This window comes from Hypanus sabinus, chromosome 6 (genome assembly GCF_030144855.1).
Source record: "Hypanus sabinus isolate sHypSab1 chromosome 6, sHypSab1.hap1, whole genome shotgun sequence".
NCBI lineage: Eukaryota > Metazoa > Chordata > Chondrichthyes > Myliobatiformes > Dasyatidae > Hypanus > Hypanus sabinus.
The window spans coordinates 19,321,548-19,338,531 of record NC_082711.1 but is presented as its reverse complement, the minus strand read 5'-3'; the positions used below and the strand labels follow the sequence as shown (position 1 = coordinate 19,338,531).

Below are 16,984 nucleotides of genomic sequence, written 5' to 3'. Positions count from 1 at the left end.
TCTCCCTCCTGACACTTATCCTTGCAAGTGGAACAAGTGCTACATCTGCCCCTATACCTCTTCCCTCACTATCATCCAGATGAGGCAACACTTCACCTGTGAGTCTGTTGGGGTCATATACTGTGTCCAGTGCTCCCGGTGTGGCCTCCTGTGTATTGGTGAGACTTGACGCAGACTGGGAGACCGCTTCGCCGAGCACTTACGCTCGGTCCGCCAGAGAAAGCGGGATCTCCCAGTGGCCACCCATTTTAATTCAACTTCCCATTCCCATCCCAATATGCCTATCCATGGTCTCCTTCAATGTTGTGATGAGGCCACGCTCAGGTTGGAGGAACGACATCTTATATTCTGTTCCGGTAGCCTCCAGCCTGATGGTATGAACATCGATTTCTCAAACTTCAGGTAATCCCCCCCCCCCCGCCTTCACCTTACCCATCCCCTTTTCCCTCTCTCACCTAATGTCCTCGTCTGCCCACCCATCACTTCCCTCTGGTACTCCTCCCCCCTTTTCTTTCTTCCATGGCCTCCTGTCCTCTCCTATCAGACTCCCCCTGTATCTCTTTCACCAATCAACTCCCCAGCTCTGTACTTCATCCACCCCCCTCCAGGTTTCACCTTCAGTCTGGCACTGCTCTCTCCCCTCCCCCATTTTAAAATCTACTCCTCAGCTTTTTCCCTCCAGTCCTGCCCGGGCATCAACGATACACTTTTCCACGGATGCTGCCTGGCCTGCTGAGTTCCTCCAGCATTTGGTGTGAGTTGCAGGGGATGACTGTGTATTTTAGACAGCGGCAATAATGTGCAGAGCCATCAAGTTCCTGCCTTATTTCAGTGTTGAGAACAAATAACGTGAAGTCTGTCACAACAATGGAATATCTGAGTTGGCACCCTTTGGTGTCAGGATTAAAGCTGGCAATGTTCTTGCTGATCAACATTCGATGCTGACCACAGCAATTGCAACTGATCTTTCTTCAGAGACTCATGAACAGTTAATGAGAAGGATTTACTCTTGTAGAGCCACTGAATTGTCAGCCAGAGGGGCTCCTTTCCCACAGAGCCGCTGTTTGCAATTAACCTTCCATCAGGCTTGCCCTCCCGGGTCGAGCTGTGGTCTAATTTTTGCTGTAATTTGTTCAATGTATAACTAGTCCATCACTTCTCGCAGGATCCCCACCTTGTCGTGGTGGAGAGACTTGTGGGTTCCTGAGATCCCGAGAGTGCTGCCGTGCGGAACTTTGTCCCTTGGTAGGGTCAGCATGGTGGTAAGTTTGGGGAGGGGGGCAAGTGACACGAGGAAGTAGGTTCACGGGCTTGGTGAGTGAGACAGGAGACACCGATTACAAATAAGCACATTAATCATTTACTTACCGACAAACAGTAAAACATTTGACCAAAGGTCTGTTAAGTGTACTGTGGCACGCAGCTCCTTTCATTATCGTCTAGTGAAGGAATGAAGAAATAGAGAAAGAAGATTATGGTGCAAGTGAATGAAACGTCGGTGAGGCCACAGCCAGCTGGTTATATAGATCGTATTAAATCCCACCTTGATGGGAAAATGGCAAGATGGCAAGATGGCGCTGGGAACCATGGTGACGTGTTGCAGGAAGCTTACAAAACTTCTAAATATACTTCTTCTGAACTACTCTCAATGAAATCTCCTTTTAAGTAACGTATTTTGAATCATCTTAACAAATTAGCCATCCTAAGTTACACAAGCTATGACAGTAAATATTCTTTGACACTTCAAACTCAGCAGGTACTTCATTAAGTCTCCTGAAGTTACACAAACTACAAGACCAAACATTTAAGAGGTACTTTGCTAAGAGTGTGCAAAGGCCCACTTACTTCTGAAGCATACTTTCCCAGATGCTCTTTAACGATGATGGCAGCCTCAGTGTGAAGATGAGTGCCTGGAGACAAAGGAAAGTCCCCGGAGCACCTGGAACCAGACACTGGTGCCATGGCTGTCAAGGCCAGCAATGGGAAAGAGCTGCCTCAGGGAACGGCAGAAGGAGCTTTCAACTGACAAGCAAAGTAACCTTTTACATTACAGGGGGGTTCCAAAAATATCAACTAATACCTCAACAGTGGAGCTGGTGGAAGATGATGACGTATCACAGAGTGTTTTCATTTTCAGTATTCCAGCTGTTCCTTTTTTTTAAAATTTCGAACAAATTTCCAAGTCTGTATACAGTGTTAGTGGGATTGAGAGGGAAAGTAAATCAGCGGTGATCCAGTGGCAGAGCACATTCGATTACACAGAACACCACAGTTCCTTCTGTGTCTTCTCCTTCCTTAACTTATTGAAACGTAGAAATCTACAACATATTACAGGCCCTTCAGCCCACAATGTTGTACCGACCATGTAACTGATTCAATAACTCCAAAAGACTGGGAGTAGAGTAACTACTGAAAGGTTTTTATTAGCAGTAAAACAGACCACGTCCATGCTGGATGACTGAGGGGGAGCAGTGACACAATCACCTTTATCCAGGGGTCTGTGGGAGGAGCCACAGGAGCAGTCAGCAGAGGGCCGTGTCCAGACAGGTATACATGGTTTACCACAGTAACCTACTGTAGAAACTACCTAGAATTACCCAAAGCTCCATGTACCTATCTAAGAGACTCTTAAAAGACCCTATTGTATCTGTTTCTACCATCTTTGGCGGCACCCACTACTCTTGTTCACCTTCTCTGCTTTTCCTACAGGATTCACCTGCAGTAACTGTTTTTGCTCTTATCATCGCCATTGAGCAAACACAGGCCACTCCACAGTCCTTTCACATTGTTCTTTCTCTAATGAGTCTGCAGACTCTCACTTAGTCCATCCATCCAGACGAAGTACTTCTCAACGTGTTTAATGCTTTCTGATCCATAATGTACAATATGCGCACCACCAAAGTCTTTTAGAAATTTGGGAGAGGACTTCCACGCTAGCATTCACACACACACACACACACACACACACTCACTCACTCACTCACTCCTTTTTAAATGCACACTTACTGGACTGGACCGAGGCAACTTCTCCTCTTCCTGCGCTTCTGCAGAATCTGACCTGGACCAGGACCCTTTTTTTCCTTAAGCTGCAACTTTCTTATGTTGGCGACCGAGGTGTTGGTGTACCCTGACAACACCGCACAGTGTTCCAACAGCAGTCTCAGTCTTGTGCTCAAACGTGAGCTGTCTAGAATTTAGGACTTATCAGCTATTGGGGCTGAACTCCTTTCTCCTGTATAATGAAGTCAAAGCTTCAACCCCCAAGTAACTTTCATGGCCGATTCATTTGTGCAGAAGGAGAACACCATGGGCCCCTTTCACCCACACTGTTCTGAAGTCTGAACAGAGAAGTGCCCTGTCTATACAGAATTGACCAGCAGTTATGGATAATGACCATCTGGTAAACTGACTTGCAAGATCAACTGACATTCACCACAGCGTCAGGCCTGCAGAGGCAATAGTTCCCAGACCTCTGCTCAGCTAACAGGAGTCACCAGCCACTCATTTCCAACTTGATGACCACTCCAGGCTGGGGACCGTTTTCTAGCAGCCCTCCGGAGACCTGCCCCTGCACACTGATTCCCGCAAGCTCTCGGCCCAGTTCACCGGTCAATTACCCATCACTTGAATCCAGCCACTTGCCGTCTCCAGCTGACCATCGCTCAGGATCACACCTACCTTCCACGCGTCCTGCCTCAAGCCTGTTGTTTATGGGCCACTCGACCTGCCTGAGCCTGCACTCAGGAACCTAGGATGGTTCGGTGTGCCCCGTTCGCTGGTTGGCAGATTTACATAATTGGGAATGAGATGTGCAGTACCTGGTCAACGGGTAAGGGTACAGCCTGGAGGAGAGGCCTTGGGTGCTGTCTAGTTTCATCTTGGATCCATTGCTCATTGGTTCAACTGGACCCATCCGGATATCTATGGGCCTTCAGGTGCTGGCTGTAGCAGGGGTGGGGGGGGAACCCGTTGGGCCTGCACAGGTAGACTCCTCCGAGTCTCCAGCCAGTTCGTAAGAGTCATCTGCCACTCATTTCCAACTCATCACCTGCAGCCTATTTAGACCCAGCTTTCATCCACAATCCTTGCTCACTCATTCAAATGAACCAACCTTAACCAGCTGCTCCCAGCCTTCAGTGATCTTGTTGCCTTGTCATGTTAAGTGTCTGGTCTCTCTTGTATTGTATCCCCCTTGTGCTTTTTAATTTTGGCAGTTTATAATTACAATAATTGCTCGCCGCTAAATCATCTGTGCGTCTCTGCGTTTGGGTCAAGCTTCCTCTACATCTCCTGACGCAGAGGTGTTAAAAGTCGATGGACTACAAGCTAACAACTGATAATACTTTGAAGTTAGTAAAACAATTGTCCCTAAGTTTGTGTGTGTGTGTGTTTGCCTCCTTTTGCCTTCTTATCTCTTCTCCAGTAAGTGAAAGTGGCTCCAGGGATCTGCTCTGTGAAGGGGAGCTATGCCCTTCAAAGACCCTCCTTGTCTGGGCTGTCCGCACTCTACTTACTATGTTAACTCCCACCTTGCCACTGGTGAATGAAGAGGGAGAGTGAGCAGGGGGTGAGAGGTGGAATGAGGAGGATGGGGGAGGATAGTGAGTGAGGGCGGTGAAGGTGGGGTGCAGTGAGGAGATGGGCACGGTGAGTGGAGTGAATAATGGAGAGAGGAGAGGAATGTGGGGCTCAGCAGATGGACATAGAGGAGGGTTAGGCCGAAGGCTTTGTGTCTGAGCTCTATTCCTCTATAACCAGAATGCAGAGGCTTATCAAAAAAAAGCGAGATTGTAAATATTGTACAGGGAGAGCAACTTATTCTTGTGCATGCGGTATAAAATCATTTTTATGAGAGTTCAGCAAACAACTATGAATAGAAATGACACAGTAGTGTTCAGAATCAGGTTTAATATCACCAGCATATGTCCTACAATTTGCTAACTTCATAGTAGCAGTACAATGCAATATATGATAAATATAGAAAAAAACTGAATTACCTGAATATACATCTATTAAATAGTTGAATTTTGCTAAATAATGCAAAATACAGAAATTAAAACAAAGTAGTGAGGCAGTGTTCAATGCTCATTTAGAAATTGGATGGCTGTTCCTGAATCGCTTCCGTACCTCCTGCCTGATGGTAACGATGAGGAGAGGCCGTGCCCTGGGAGGTGGGGGCCCTTGAAGATGGAAGCCACTTCTCTTGAAGCTCTTTGAAGATTATGGCAAAGCGATAGATTCCAGAAATAAGTTGGACTGGGTGTTAGTGAGGCTGCATCTGTATTATTAATTATGGTTCTGTAATTATGCATCTGTAATAATAATTATTATTATTTAAGAAAGTATTCATTAACACTGAAGGTAGTCCAGAAGAGATTTACTACGTTAACCGCTGTAATGTCAGGATTATCCTATCAGTAATTGGTGAAAATGTTAGATCCATGCGGGTCGATGGGACTGGGCAGCTTAAATGGTTCAGCATGGACTGGATGGGCCAAAGGGTCTGTTTCTGGGCTGTACTTTTCTATGACTATATTCTTTGGAGATTAGAAGAATGCTGGGTGATTATACTGAATGAGACAAGATCCTAATGGGCCATGACAAAGTAGACATTATGAATCAAATTAGAGACAAACACTATAGAAACAACCCCCAACTTTACCCCCCACCCCCGGTCCATTGACTGCACGCTGTCCACTCAAGCACTCATTTTTGAAAAAATGCCACCCTATTATTGCTTCCAAATTGCTATCAGCTTCCAGCCATTCACTTGTATGCTGAACTCCAAGAAGTATTGGTCTCAATTATTCAGTCCACGGTGGGCTGATCGATGGCATGACAAATACGCATGTGTGTGCCTGCCAATTGATTGTTTGCTGAAAACATACACGTTGATTCTTAGTGACTGCACATGCCCGCGTCGATCTTCTCCCTCGTGGTCTCCTCTGTAAGCGACTTGTTGTTTTACTATGGCTCAGTACAAAGAACAGTGCTTGGTCGACCACACAATTCTCATCCTTACTCCATGCAGGTTAGGCTCCTAAACTGGAGCAGGGCTAATCTTGGGGGGAAATAGGCAGGATTTAGCAGATGCCGACTGGGAGAACATGTTTGACGGGAGCAAGTGGCCTTTATGAGTCTGATATCAAGATCCGGGGGTTGATAAAGTCATTGAACACATGGCCCTTCTTCTCTGAGTATTGGAATTGGGACATTATGCTGCAGTTTATAATTCATTGGCGAGACTGCCCTTCGCAGTAACGTGTACAGTTTTGACCGTCCTGTTATAAGAAAGACTTTGTTAAACTGGAGAGAGTGTAGGAAGGATTTGTGAGGATATTGGCAGGGTTAGAAGGCCGGAGTTAAAGGGAGAAGTTGACCTGGTTAGGTCTTTATTCATTGTAAAGTAGGAACGAGGTTATAGAATGTTTAAAATGATAGATAAGGTGGCAGGTCACGGTCTTTTCCCCAGTGTAGGGAAGAATAAAGCATGGATTTAGAGTGACTAGAAGACAGTAGAATTAGGGAATTGGCCATTGAGTCTGCTCTGCCCCTCTATTGTGGCCGATTTATTATCCCTTTCAACTCCATCTTCCAGCCTTCTCCCCGGAACCTTTTAGGTTCTTGATATTCAGGAACCTGTTAACCCCTACTTTAAATATACCAAAGGATTGGCCTCCACAGCAATAAATTCCATATTTTTATCACCATCTGGCTAGAGAAATCCCTCCTCATCTCTGTTCAAAAGGGGCATCCTTCTATTCTGAGAACTGTGTCCTTTGGTTCTAGACTCTCTCACTATTGGAAACATTCTCTCCACGTCCATTTTATCTAGGTCTTTCAATATCTGATAGGTTTCAATGTGATCATCCCTCATTCTTCTAAACATGAGCGGGTACAGACCGAGAGCTATCAATAGCTATATTAACTTTCTCAATCCCAGGAACCTCCTCTTGATCGCCTCCAATGCCATCACATCCCTTCTTAAATAGGGTATCCAAAACAGCTCATAACTCATGTTTCTCAATATTCTTTCTTACCTATCTATCCATCCATCTAAACTAAATATCTATCTGTCTACCTATTTATCTACTAACTATTTTGCTTTTTTCTTTGTTGTCTTTTGCACACGTGGTTGTTCGTCTGTCTTAGCTGTACTCGGCCTTTCATTGATCCTTCTGTGCCTCTTTATACTTACTGTGAATGCCCACAATAAAGTTAATCTATGTCACCAGTTGTTGCCCTGAGATGTATTTACCACTCTCTCAACTGGCAAGTCAACCTTTAGGGAATCCCAAGCCCCTTTGCACCTCTGATTTCTGAATTTGCTTCCCGTTTAGAAAATAGTCCATGCCTTTATTCCTTCTTCCAAAATGCATAACCTTACACTTCCCTACACCATATTCCATCTGTCACTTCTTTGCCCATTCTCCTAATCTAAGTACTTCTGCAAAGGAAAATTTATTACTGAAGTACATACGTGTCACCACACACAACTCTGCGATTCTTTTTTCTGCAGACATACTCTGTGAATCCATAGAATAGTCACTGTGAGCAGGATCAGTGAAAGAACACGAGCATAGAAGACAATAAACTGTTGAAATGCAAATATAAATAAATATCAATAAATAATGATAGTGTGAAATAACAAGGTAAAGAGTCCTTCAAGTGAGATCATTGGTTGTGGGAAGATCTCAATAGATGGGTGTGATTATCCACTTTTCTTCAAGAGCCTGATGATCGTGGGGTAGTAATTGTTCTTGAACCTGGTGGTGTGAGTCCTGAGGCTCCTGTACCTTCTGCCTGATGGCAGCAGCGAGAAAAGAGCACGGCCTGGGTGGCGAGGATCTCTGATGATAGATGCTGCCTTACTACAAAAGCGTTTCATGCAAATATCCTCAGTGGTTGGGAGGGCTTTACCCGTGATGTACTGGCCTGAATCCACTCACTACCTTCTGTAGGACTTTTCGTTCAAAGGCGTTGGTGTTCTCGTACCAGGTGATAATGCAGCCAGTTGGTACACTTTCCACCCCACATCTACAGAAGTTTGTCAAAGTTTTTTTATGTCATGCCGAATCTTTGCAGACTCCTAAGGAAGTAGAGGCTCTGCCATGCTTTCTTTGCAATTACGTTCATATGATGGGTCCAGGAGAAGTCTTCTGAGATAGAGACACCCAGGGATTTAATGATACTGACTCTCTCCACCTCCAATCCTCCAGTGACCTGGTTCACAGACCTCTGGTTTCCCTCTCCTGTTTCTTGTTCTTGCTGACATTGTGAGAAGTTGTGGCTAATACGCCATTCAGCCAAATTTTCAATCTCCCTCCTGTATGCTGATTTATCACCACCTTTGACACGACCCACAGCAGTGGTGTCATCAGCCAACTTGTGTGTGGTTTGGAGCCGTGCTTAGCTGCACAGACGTAGATGTAAAGGTGTGAAGAATGTACCTGGTGATATGCTTAAGGCACCTGGTGCTCTCTGTGTCTGAGTCTGAGGCCTTGGTCAGTCAGGGCCGACCATGATGTTGCATCCTCGCTGTCTAGATACGCAAGCCTGGCCAGTACGATATGGAGGGCAAGCTCCCCGTCCCCAGCCAGCTGATGAACCAAAAGGAACGGCGGAGACCGGTACAGTTCGGTACCGGAAGCGTCACAGGAGTTGCCAGTCAGCGTTGAACTCAACGTAGGACTGCCTCCAGCTGCAGGCTTTTCCCCTGAGGTTTACTCTCAAAGCCTTCCCAATGAGTGGGTGAGGCTGCGAGGCGGCAGAGGTTTGAAATCAGAGTCTTCCTTCTCCTAGATTACCTGCCAATCTGACGAGCCCCATCTGCCCAAAGTGACTGGTTTCAAGGCGTCAGTAATCTGCCTTTGCCCCTTCTACTGTCGGTTGAAACAGTTGCACCGGGATTAGTAGCTAAGCCACACGTGAAGGCCAGGAGCTGGACTTGGGTTCAGAGGCTCTTCGAGATGCACGCCATTGGAAGCATTTAATAGGCAGTGGGAGCTTGTCCCCATTACCACCCCCGGCTGTAACAACCTTAATCTATTTCTGACATATTCCGTTAAATGGATGACCTCTGGTACTGAACATTTCCACCCTGGGAAAAGATGCTGGCTCTCCACGCTCTCAATGCCTCGTATCATCTTATACACCTCTAGCAAGCTGTCTCTCATTTTCTATTGCTCCAGAGAGAAAGGCCCAACCCTGCTCAACATTTCCTCATGAGACATGTTCTCTAATCCAGGCAACATCCAGGAAAATCTCCTTTGGATCCTAAAGTCATGGAGTCATAGAACACTACAGCAGAGAATCAGTCCCTTTGGCCCATCCAGTCCATGCCTAACCATTACCTTGCCTAGTCCTATCGTAAGATCACGAGACATATGAGCAGAATTAGACCATTCAGCCCATCGAGTCTGTTCTGCCATTCCATCATGGCTGATCCCTGATCCCACTCAACCCCATACGCCTGTCTTCTCGCCATATCCTTTGATGCCCTGACCAATCAGTAAACGATCAACTTCCACCTTAAATATACACATAGACTTGGCCTCCACCGCAGTCTGAGGCAGAGCATTCTACAGACTCGCTACTCTCTGGCTAGTTCTCTGGTAACGCCATAGGATTTTATCTTGTTAAGCAGCCGCACGTGAGGCACCTTATCAAACGCCTTCTGAAAATCCAAGTAAATGACGTCCACTGTCTCTCCTTTGTCCATCCTGCTTGTTACTTCCTCGAAGAACTCTAACAGATCTGTCAAGCAAGATTTCCCTTTACAGAAACCGTGCTGACTTTGACTTATTTTATAATTAGTCTCCAAGTACCTCAAAATCTCGTCCTTAACAATGGACTCCAACACTTTCCCATTCACTGAGGTTAGGCTAACTGATCTCTAATTTCCTTTCTTTTGTCTTCCTTTCTTCTTAAAGAGTGGAGTGATATTTGCAATTCTCCAGTCCACCGGGATCTTGCCACAACCAAGAGATTCTTGAAAGATCATGACCTCATCTGCTACCTCTTCAGTGACCTCTCTCAGGATTCTGGGATGTCATCTGTCTGGTCCAGATGACTTAAGACCTTTAGGTTTGCCTAGTTTGTTTTCCTTTGTAATAGCAACAACACTCACACCTGCTCCCTGACACTCACGGGCCTCTGGCACACTGCTAGTGTCTTCCACGGTGAAGAACTGGGAGATGATAGGTGAAGCCAGGTGGCTGGGAAAGGAAGATGGGCTGGAGAAGAAGGAATGTGATAGGAGAGGAGAGTGGACCATAGGAGAAAGGGAAGGAAGGGGAGACCCAGTAGAAGTGATAGGCAGGTGAGAAGAGGTAAAAGGCCAGAGTGGGAAATAAGGAAGAGGGTACAGGAAGGAATTTTTTTTTTAGCAGAAAGAGTAATCAATGTTCATGCCATCAGGCTGGAAGCGATGCAGATGGAATATAAGGTGTTACTCCTCCACTCTGAGGGTGGACTCATCTTGGCACAAAAGGAGGCCATGGATCAAAGTGTTGGAACGGGAATGGGAATTAGAATAAAAGTGTTTGTCCACGGGGAAGTTCTGCTTTTGGCAGATGGAGCAGAGATGCTCAATGAAGTGCCCCCCCCTCACTTTATGACTGTTCTCATCAATGTAGAGGGGGCACATCGGGAGCACCAGACATGGTAGATGACCCAGCGCCCAGCGGCTGTGCAGGTGAAGTGCTCCTCATTTGGAAGGGCTGTTTGAGGCTCTGAATGGAGGAGAGGGAGGAGGTGAATGGCCAGGTGGTGTTTGGCCACTTGCAGGGGTAAGGGCTGGGAGGGACGAACGGACAAGGGAATTGTGGAGGGAGTGATCCCTGCAGATAGCGGAGTGAGGGGGGAGGTAAAGATGCGTTTGGTGGTGGGATCCTTTTGGAGGTGGCAGAGGTTGTGGAAAATGATGTGTTGGATGCAGAGGCTCATGGGGTGGTAGGTAAGGACTTCACATATTTGAGGTGGAGGGAAGATGGGGAGAGTGAGGATGCTCAGGAAATAGAGGAAATGTGGGTGATGGCAGCATCAATGGTAAAGGAACGGAAACCCCGTTCTTTGAAGATAAAATACATCTTAGATGTCCTGGAATGGAAAACTGCATCTTGGGAACAGATGAGGCAGCGACAAAGAAACTGAGGAAAGGGAAAAACATTTTTACAGGAGACGGGGTGGGATAAGGCTTAGTTGAGATAACCATGGGAATCTGTAGATTTATAAAAGATGTCAGTTGACAGTGTATCTCCAGAGACGGAGAAAGAGAGATTGAGAAAGGGAAGGGAGGTGTCAGAAATGGACTAAGTGCATTTAAGAGCAGGGTGGAAGTTAGAAGCAAAGTTGATGAAATTTACGAGCTCAGCATGGGTGCATGAAGCAGCACCTATGCACTGTCAGTGTCGTGGAGGAAGGCCTGGGGAGTATTAGCGGGGGAGGTTTGGAACATGGACTGTTCTACGTAGCCAACAAAGATGCAGGCATAGCTGGGGCCCATGTGGGCATCCATGGCTTTGAGGATGGAGAAAGTGGGAGGAGTAGAAGGGACACCACAATTCACCAGCAGCCAATTAGAAAAGACCCCCTTTATTCGATACACCATAAGACCATAAGATAAAGGAGCAGAATTTGCACATTTGGCTCATTATGTCTGCTGCATCATTTTATCATGGCTGATCCATTTTTCTTCTCAGCCCCAATGTCCTGCCTCCCCCCCACCCCCGAATCCCTTCATCCCCTGACCAATCAAGAATCCACTCTATTCTGAGGCTGTGTCCTTTGGTCTTAGACACTTCCACCATAGGAAGCACCCTTTCCTCATCCACTCAATCAAGGTCTTTCACCATTCCATAGATTTCAATTAGGTCACCCCTCGTTTTCCTAAATTCCAGTGAGCACAGTCCCAGGTCCATCAAATGCTCTTCATATGTCAAACCGTTTAATCCTGGAATCATTTTTGTGAACATCCTCTGCGGACATCCCACCTCTCTCGGGAGTTCCAGGAGTCTCCCTCACATTGATAGTGGCTCCCTGATGCCTGGAAATTATATACAATATCCCGGAAATCGATTTTTTGGAGAGCAAGTGAGCGAGAGGGAGGGAGAGAGGGGGAGAGAGACAGAGAGAGAAGAGCAAGAGTGAGTGACAGACGTAGCGAGAGCATCCTGACTGGTCTCTCTTTGTGCTAAGTAGACCTATCAGTTTTCTGATCAGTGTGATCAAAGCAGATGCAAGAGGACAGCTCCACTTGGAAGTCCTGGATTATGTCTGAACTAACCTTGAAGGACTGGAGCCAAACTACAAAAGTTTGCCAGTTGATGAGTTCTGGGGGAAGCTGTCCAAAGTAAAATCTGTGAGCGCGGGGCAGTTGAGATCCAAAGAGTTCTGCCAGTTGATGAAGCTGCTTTTGGTGCTGCCAAATTCTAATTGTGATGTAGAAAGGGCATTCAGCATGATGCGTCACATTAAGACAGAATTCAGAAGTCAGCTGTCTCACAAAACACTTGTGAGTCTGATGTCTTGCAAAATTAACAAATTCATTGACACAGACTGCTATGAGGTTAAGACTTCTGGCAAAATGCTCAAATCTGCCAAGCAAGTCACATCACAGTACAAGGAAAGTTTCAAAAAAGAAATAGAAAAGCTATTTGCATTAGCATTTAGCTATTAACATTGAGACTGCCGACAAAATACTCAACAAGGAATATATATATATATATATATATATATGTGTGTGTGTGTGTGTGTGTGTGTGTGTGTGTGTGTGTATATATGTGTGTGTGTGTGTGTGTGTGTGAATAGTTTCAATATATGTGGTTGTTGTGTTCTTTCATAATCAAATGTCCTGTATACACACAGCCTTGGAGGTTGTCCGGGGGGAGAGGGGTATATGGGGTTGTGGGGGGAGGGGGTGGGGGTGGTGGTGCTACCCCCCTGAAATGAGCTTTTGCAGGGTGGGATGTCTGTCTTTGAATCCTCTCCAGCCTCAGCACAACCTTTCTAACATAAGGGGCTCAAAACTGCACATAATGCAGTACTGTGAGTGGGGTCTCACCAGTGCTTTATAAAACCTCAGCATTACATCCTTGCTGTTATAGTCTAGTCCTCTTGAAATTAATTCTAACGTTGCATTTGCCTGCCTTACCATAGACTCAACCTATAAATAATCCTTCAGGGAATCCTGCATTAGGACTCCCTTTGTGCCTCAGATTTTTAAAATTTTCTCATTTCAAATATAGTCAACCCTTTCATGTCTTCCACCAAAGTGGATGACCATACACTTTCTGACACTATTCCATCTGCCACTTCTTTACCCATTCTCCCAACCTGTCTAAGTCCTTCTGCAGCCTCCTTATTTCCTTAGAACCACCTGCTCCTCCACCTAGCTTCATATCATCTGCAAGCTCTGCAACAAATCATTGACATATAACATAAAAAGAATAAGTCCCAACACAGACCGCTGTGGAACACCACCAGTCACTGGCAGCCAGCTAGAAAAAGCTCCATTTATTTCCAGTCTTTGCCTCCTGCCAATCAGCCACTGCTTTATCCATGCCAGAATCTTTCCTGTAATAGGATGGGCTCGTAACTTGTTAAGCAGCCTCATGTGTGGTACTTTGTCAAAGGCCTTCTGAAAATCCAAGTACACAACATCGACAGACTCTTCCTTGTCTGTCCTGCTTGTTATTTCCTCAAAGAAGTCCAACAGATTTGTCAGACAAGACTTTCCCTCGAGGAAATCATGCCAACTAAGACCTATTTCATTATGTTCCTCAGGGAAGTTTTAGACGTCATGCTGAAACTTTGCAAATTACTAAGTAAGTAGAGACATTGCTCTGCTTTCTTCATAATGTCAGCTACGAGCTGGGCCCAGGACAGATCCTCTGAAATGACGGCACTGAGGAATTTGAATCTTTCCCCTCTTTTCCCCTGATGAGGACTGACTCAGGTACTTTAGATTCCTCCTCCTGAAGTTAACTAAGGCAGTGGATGTTGTTTACATGGACTTCATCAAGGCTTTTGACAAGGTCCCACGTGGGAGGTTTGTCAAGAAGGTTCAGACGTTTGGATTTCACTGTGTGGTAGTAAATTGGATTAGACATTGGATCTGCGGGAGAAGCCGAACTGTGGTAGTAGATGGTTGCCTCTCAGACTGGAGACCTGTGACTTAGTTATGTGCTGCAAGGATTGGTGCTGGGTCCGTTGTTGTTCGTCATCTATATCAACAACTTGAATGACACTGTGGTAAACTGGATTGGCAAATTTGCAGATGGCACCAAGATTGGGGCCTAGTGGATAGCGAGGAAGACTATCTAAGCTTATGCTGGAATCTGGACCAGCTGGAAAAATGGGTTGAAAAACAGCAGATGGAATTTAATGCAGACAAGTGTGAGGTATTGCACTTTGGGAGGACAAACCAAGGTAGGACTGTGTGGTGAGCAGTAGGCCACACTGAGGAGTGTGGTAGAACAGAGGGACCCAGGAATACAGATCCATAGTTCCTTGAAAGAGGCGTCACGGGTAGATAGGGTTGTAAAGAAAGCTTCTGGCACACTGGCCTTCATGAATCAATGTTTTGAGCACAGGAGTTGTGATATTATGGTTAAATTGTATTAGACGTTGATGAGGCCTAATTTGGAGTATTGCGTGCAGTTTTGGTCACCAGTCGACAGGAAAGTCATAAATAAGATTGAAAAAGTACAGAGAAAATTTACAAGGATGTTGTTAGGACTTGAGGATCTGTGTTATAAGGAAAGTTTGAATAGGTTTGGACTTTATTCCTTAGAACATAGAAGGCTGAGGGGAGATATAATAGAGGTATACAAAATTATGAGAGGTCCAGATAGGGTAAATGCAAGCAGGCTTTTATCATTGAGGTTGGGTGGGTCTACAACTAGAGGTCATGGGTTAAGGGTGAAAGGTAAAATGCTTAAAGGGAACATGAGGGAGATCTTCTTCACTCAGAGGGTGGTGAGAGTGTGGTACGAGTTACCAGTGTAATGGTGGATTTGATTTCAACATTAAAAAGCAATTTGGATAGGTACATGGATGAGATGGAAGTGAATGCTGGACCATTTCCCCAGCAATGCAAACGAGACTAGGAGCAGCTGAATTATGGTTCTACATGGGCTACACACACATCAAATGAAGAAGTTCTCAGAAGAGCCCAGGCAGTTAGATCACTCGTACCAACAATAAGAGAAAGACAACTCAGATGAACTAGAAAAACTCAGACTCTCTGGAAAGATCGAGGGGAGCAAACCCAGAGGAAGACCTCGGCTTATGTACATCAAAAGCCTAGCCTGGTGGCTACACATTGAGGAAATGGAAGTCATCCAAAGAACGAGGGATAGACCTGTATGGAAAACCATGGTCACCAACGTCCGCATCGGCTATGGTACCTAGACAGACAGACAGACATGGATGGGAGGGGTACTTAGGGCTATGGTGTAGGTGCAGATTGCTGGGACCGGGCAGTTTAATGGTTCAGCATGAACTGGGTGAGCCTGTTTCTGTGTCTCTATGACTCCGAGGCTAGACCCTGCTGGGGCAGGAGGGGATTGCAGCAATAGGGACTGAGTCCTGGAGTAGGTTTCGAGGAATGCACAGCATTGTGGGCCGAAGGGCCTGTATTGGTCTACTGTGTTCTATGTCCTCACTACCATCTGGCCGAGGAGCAGGCATGAATCTGACTCAGACTCTGCATTCTCTCTTCTCCCTCGACATAGTTCTAACTAAAACTAAGAAGGACAGCTGTCACCACAATCAAAGACCCCAGCCACCCGCCCCAGACCTTTCCTCTTCGCCCCCCCTCCCGTCGGGTAGAAGATACAAAAGCCTGAAAGCACATACATGGTGAATGTATGCAGAATTTTTTCCTCCTCATGTTGGGTGAGACTAGAACAAGTGATCATTGGTTTATGGTGAAAGGTGAAATGGGGAAACCTCTTCTTCCCTTAGTAGGGAGAGGGAGAGCCTGTGGTGTGTTGAATACCGGGTGAACGAGTACTCTTTGGGGTACTGTAAGTCTGTGTCTTTATTGATGCTTTGCTGCGCACTCGAGTGCTCGGTGAGGGGGTGCTGATGCTTTTTAGCTGGAGGGCTGGGGGGCATTGTAGCTTTGCTGCTGTTTGTGCGTGGGAGGGGGTAGCTGGGGGGGAGTGCTTTGGGGTTCTAACGTCTAACTGTCATTCATTCTTTGGGGCACTCTGTTTTCATGGATGTTTACGTAGAAAAAAGAATTCCAGGATGTATATTGTATACATTTCTCTGACATTGAAAGTACCCGTTGATTTAACCTGATTTTCTCTGGCACTGTGAGGCCGAAGTTCTAAGTTCTGTTTCAGAGTCACAGAAACCTTTAAAAGGTGAAGTATTTGAGGGGGAACCTCTTCACTCAGAGTGTGGACCAAGCTGCCAGCGGATGTTTTGAAGAATGATTCTTTTAAAAAATCATCTTTAGTTATCGGATATACGTACATCGAAACATGACCATCACAGTCTGGGGATTGTGCGGTGGGGGGGGGGGGGTGCAGCCTACAAGTGTCAATATGCTTCCAACATCAACGTAGCTCACTAACCCTTACTCTCACCTGGATGAAACCCACATGCCCACAAACTCCTTAGAGAAATCGACGGGAAGGAAACCTGAAGCTTGGAAAGGTATATGGGCGTGAGGGGCTTGGATGGGTACAGTTCTGGCGCAGTTAGATGGGACCAGATGGGCCGAAGGGCCTGCTTCTGTGCTGTCTGCCATACAGTGCCAGAGACGCAGGTTTAATCCTGACTCCTGGTGCTGACCGTGTGGAGTTTGCAAGTCTCCATGTGGGTTTTCCTTCTGCATCACAAAGACACATGGCTTGGTCGCTTAATGGCTGCTGTAAGCTGCCCCAAGTGAGCGGTAAAGAGAAGTTGACAAGAATAAAGAGAAGGATTACAGTAAATGTGTGGCTGGTATGAACTTGTTGAGCTGAAG

At 46.0% G+C, this 16,984-nt stretch overlaps 1 protein-coding gene across 2 annotated transcripts in view; it reads left to right on the top strand.

Moving 5' to 3' along the window:
* The first annotated feature begins 1,100 nt into the window (after positions 1–1,100).
* The window catches only part of LOC132394968 (gamma-crystallin N-like), a 28,702-nt gene continuing 12,818 nt past the window's right edge, over positions 1,101–16,984 (top strand). Inside the window, exon 1 of one of the 2 annotated variants that reach the window (XM_059971309.1) lies at positions 1,101–1,245. Coding sequence is in view for 1 of the 2 variants with exons in the window: in XM_059971308.1 (XP_059827291.1) it covers positions 1,257–1,262 (6 nt within the window). In the remaining variant the exon portion in view is untranslated. Of the gene's footprint in view, positions 1,263–16,984 lie in introns of both variants that reach the window. The other variant, XM_059971308.1, reaches the window with a different exon arrangement.